The sequence below is a fragment of the Pterocles gutturalis genome, unplaced genomic scaffold (genome assembly GCF_000699245.1).
Source record: "Pterocles gutturalis isolate BGI_N339 unplaced genomic scaffold, ASM69924v1 scaffold18950, whole genome shotgun sequence".
NCBI lineage: Eukaryota > Metazoa > Chordata > Aves > Pterocliformes > Pteroclidae > Pterocles > Pterocles gutturalis.
The window spans coordinates 1-3,450 of record NW_010141232.1 but is presented as its reverse complement, the minus strand read 5'-3'; the positions used below and the strand labels follow the sequence as shown (position 1 = coordinate 3,450).

The 3,450-nt window shown below is 59.7% G+C and overlaps 1 protein-coding gene across 1 annotated transcript; it reads right to left on the bottom strand.

The window, feature by feature from the left end:
- Window positions 1–371: 371 nt before the first annotated feature.
- LOC104469458 (neurofilament heavy polypeptide-like) lies at window positions 372–3,012 on the bottom strand. The gene is given in 4 exon segments (XM_010083961.1): window positions 372–1,423; window positions 1,426–1,961; window positions 2,314–2,438; window positions 2,821–3,012. Coding segments are annotated over 3 exon segments (1,665 nt in total). The 5' UTR covers window positions 2,391–2,438; window positions 2,821–3,012.
- Window positions 3,013–3,450: the final 438 nt, after the last annotated feature.

Sequence of the window (3,450 nt, the reverse complement as noted above, 5' to 3'; positions counted from 1 at the left end):
GGGACAGTTGTCACCCCCCAGACCAGGGTAGGACCCTACCAGCCCCCTGTCCCAAGCAGCTAGAGCTCAGCGTTGCGCTCATCCATCCATTGCACATACGTTAAATAAATGCACTTGCTGGAGCAGGGCGGGCGGCTCCCCCAGGCTCTCCTCGGTGAGGATTCAAGTGTGGAAATGTGGCGCTGGGCGGAAATCACGTTCTGCTGGGGAAGCTAGCGGCCAAACCGCCACGGCAGGGCGGCGAGGGGCTGGGTCTCTCACACGTTTTATTACAAAGGTAAAGCCCGGCCTTGGGGGGCGGCCCCACTCTGTCAGGGGCGAGCAGAGCAGCTCCTGCACCCAGAGGTGCTCTTCAGCGCCCAGGGCTCCGCTCACTTCTTCCCCGTGGTGGGTGCCGGCTCTGGGGCTTTGCCCTCCTTGCTGGAGGGGGGCTCAGCCTTGGGGGGCTCCTTACTGGCTTTGGGCTCATCTTTGGGTTTGGCTTTAGCTTTGGGCTCCTCCACCTTCTCCTTTTTGGGTTCCTCCACCTTCTCCTCAGCCTTTGGCTTCTCAGCCTCTTTCGCAGCCGCCTTGCCAACCTCCTGCTGAGGTTTTGGTGGCGCCTCCTTCTCAGCTTTTCCTTCTTCTGTGGGTTTGGGCTTCGCGGTCTCCTTCACCTGTGGGGCCGGAGGCTCTGGGACAGCAGCCGCCTTCTCTTTGGGCTTCTCCTCCACCTTGGCTGGGACATCCTTCTTGGGGGCTTCCTCCTTCTTGCCCTCCTCGGCTCCAGGCTTGGATGGAGCCTTCTCCTTCTGGGGCGGCTCTTCCTTCGCAGGGGCTTTCAGCTCCTTTGGAGGGGTGGGCTCCTTGGCTGGGGCCGCTTCCTTCTGTGGGGACTTGGCCTCCTCCTTCGCAGGAGATTTGACTTTCTCGGGGGACTTCACAGCTGGGGGCTTGGCCTCCTCCTTTGAAGGGGTTGGGGGTTTTTCTGGGGACTTCACAGTTGGAGTTTTGGCCTCCTCCTTTGAAGGGGTTGGGGGTTTCTCAGGGGACTTCACCACTGGGGTCTTGGCCCCCTCTTTAGAGGGGGTTGGGTGTTTCTCTGGGGATTTGACAGATGGAGGTTTGAGCTCATCTTTTGAGGGAGGTGCAGGTTTCTCTGGGGACTTCACAGCTGGTGTCTTGGCCTCCTCTTTCAAGGGGGTTGAAGGCTTCTCTGGTGACTTGGCAGCGGGGCTCTTGGCCTCCTCTTTTGAGGGGGTTGGGGGTTTCTCTGGGGACTTCACTGCTGGGGTCTTGGCCTCCTCCTTTGAGGGGGTCGGGGGTTTTTCTGGGGATTTGATAGCAGGGCTCTTGGCCTCCTCTTTTGAGGGTGTTGGGGGTTTCTCTGGAGACTTTACGGCAGGGCTCTTGGCCTCTTCTTTTGAGGGTGTTGGGGGTTTTTTTCTTTTGAGGTTCTTGGGGGTTTCTCTGGAGCCTTCACGGCAGGGCTCTTGGCCTCTTCTTTGGAGGGGGTTGCAGGCTTCTCTGGTGACTTTACAGATGGAGTCTTGGCCTCCTCCTTTGAGGGGCTTGGTGGCTTTTCTGGGGACTTGACAGCTGGGCTCTTGGCCTCCTCCTTTGAGGGGGACTCAGGTTTCTCTGGGGACTTGGCCTCCTCTTTTGCAGGAGACTTGGCCTCCTCTTCTTCACCCTCTGCTTCAGCTTTCTCCTCTTCTCCTTCCTCCTCTTCTTCAGCTTTCTCCTCTTCAGCCTCTTTCTCAGCCTCCTCCTCCTCCGTAACTTCCTCAGTCACCTGGATTTCCTCTGTCTGCTCCTCCACAATCACTGTCTCCTTCTCTGATTTTTCCACCACCTTGATCTTCTCCTCGCTTTTCACCTTGATGTTGGTGGCGATGCTGGGAGCTTTGGGGACCACCTCAGGGAAGGAGATCATCCCAAAGCCAGACTCAATCCGATATTCCTCCCCTTCCAGGAGCTTTCTGCCAGGAAGAGACCAGAGCAGGGCCATCAGTGGTTGCTTCTCCCCCAGCTCTCACCTTCTCCCATGCTCAGGAGCTCCCAGCCATGCCCTGAACTCCATCTCCCTCCTTGCCCAGCTTTTGAGATGCTGGCTGACCCTCCTGCAGGTTTCCTCGCCCTTTCTTCTGCCCTGTGCAGGGCTGGGTCACCCAGTTGGATGTTGCCCACCATGCTCTTGGGATGGAAGCGTCTCTTTCTCACCAAGAAGGGTCCAGGTATTAGTGAGGCCCCTCAAGGAGTATCCACTCAGACACCAGCACTAGGGCCTAGCAAGGCCCCCCCCCACCTTCCCTTTACCCGCCCCCCCCATACCTGTAGGCAGCAATTTCGATGTCCAAGGCCATTTTGACGTTGAGCAGATCCTGGTACTCGCGGAGCTGAGCTGCCATCTCCCACTTGGTGTTCCTCAGCTCACTGTCAAGCTGCTGGATGGTTTCCTGGGGACAGAGAGAGCAACTGGTCCCATGGGGGGCCAGCCCCCAGGCTCAGGGGGACACAGAGCACCCCTAAATCATCCCCAGAGGACTGACTGCTCACTCCCCACTAGAGACCCCTAACCAAGGGGTTGCACCCACCTCCCCCTGCAGACACAGAGGGAAGGGGATGTGGCCAGAGGCTGTTTCAGTGGGTCCAGTTCCCTTGGGGGGGACCCCACAGGAACCCAGCACCACCTCAGGTGGGGTCAGCCGTGCCCCCAGCTCCCTTTGCAGAGCTCCGTCCAGCACAGACAAGCTGTGGGAACATTTCTAGCCAGCGCTGCTCCTCCCTGGCAGCTGGATGGTCCCTCCCCACCAAATGCTTCCTATTGCTCCTCGTTACCTGGTAGGACAGGACATCGGCATGATGGCGCTCCTCTGAGTCCTGCCTCTGCCTCTCCAGTGACTCCTGGGTTCCTTTGAGAGCTTCCAGCTCTGTGGTCTTGGACTGGAGCTGGCGGCGGTACTCGGAGATCTCCTCCTGGGCCAGGCGGATGGCGTCCGTGTTCACCTTGGCCACCTCCGAGAGCTTGTCCAGCCTCACTGCAACGGGAGAGAGGAGATGCTGCAGCGGGGAGGGATTCTGCAGCCTCCCCTTCTTAGGGAACCCCAAATCCTTCACAAACGCACTGCCCCTGTGTGTGCACCCTCTGCAGAGCCCTGGCTGTGCTGGCTTCACCCATCCTTGCTCCTTCTGTGCCTGTGCTGGGACGGGGAGGTGGAGGAGAGGCTGGGCGGGTGGTTTCATTATCCTGGACTTTTTTCCACGCTGCAAACCGCCCTTTCCCCCTCAGCTCCTGCTGCAAGCCCATGACCTCAAGACCTGCCTGTTCCCCTGTTTTGGGCTGGCCGTGCCGCCATGGGGTGAGGCGGGGGGGTTTGCCGCAGTGCCCCGCAGCCTCCCTGGGAGGGGGACACGGGAGTGGGGGGGACAGGTGTGGGGACACAGAACCCACTGCTCGCGCCGCCCTTC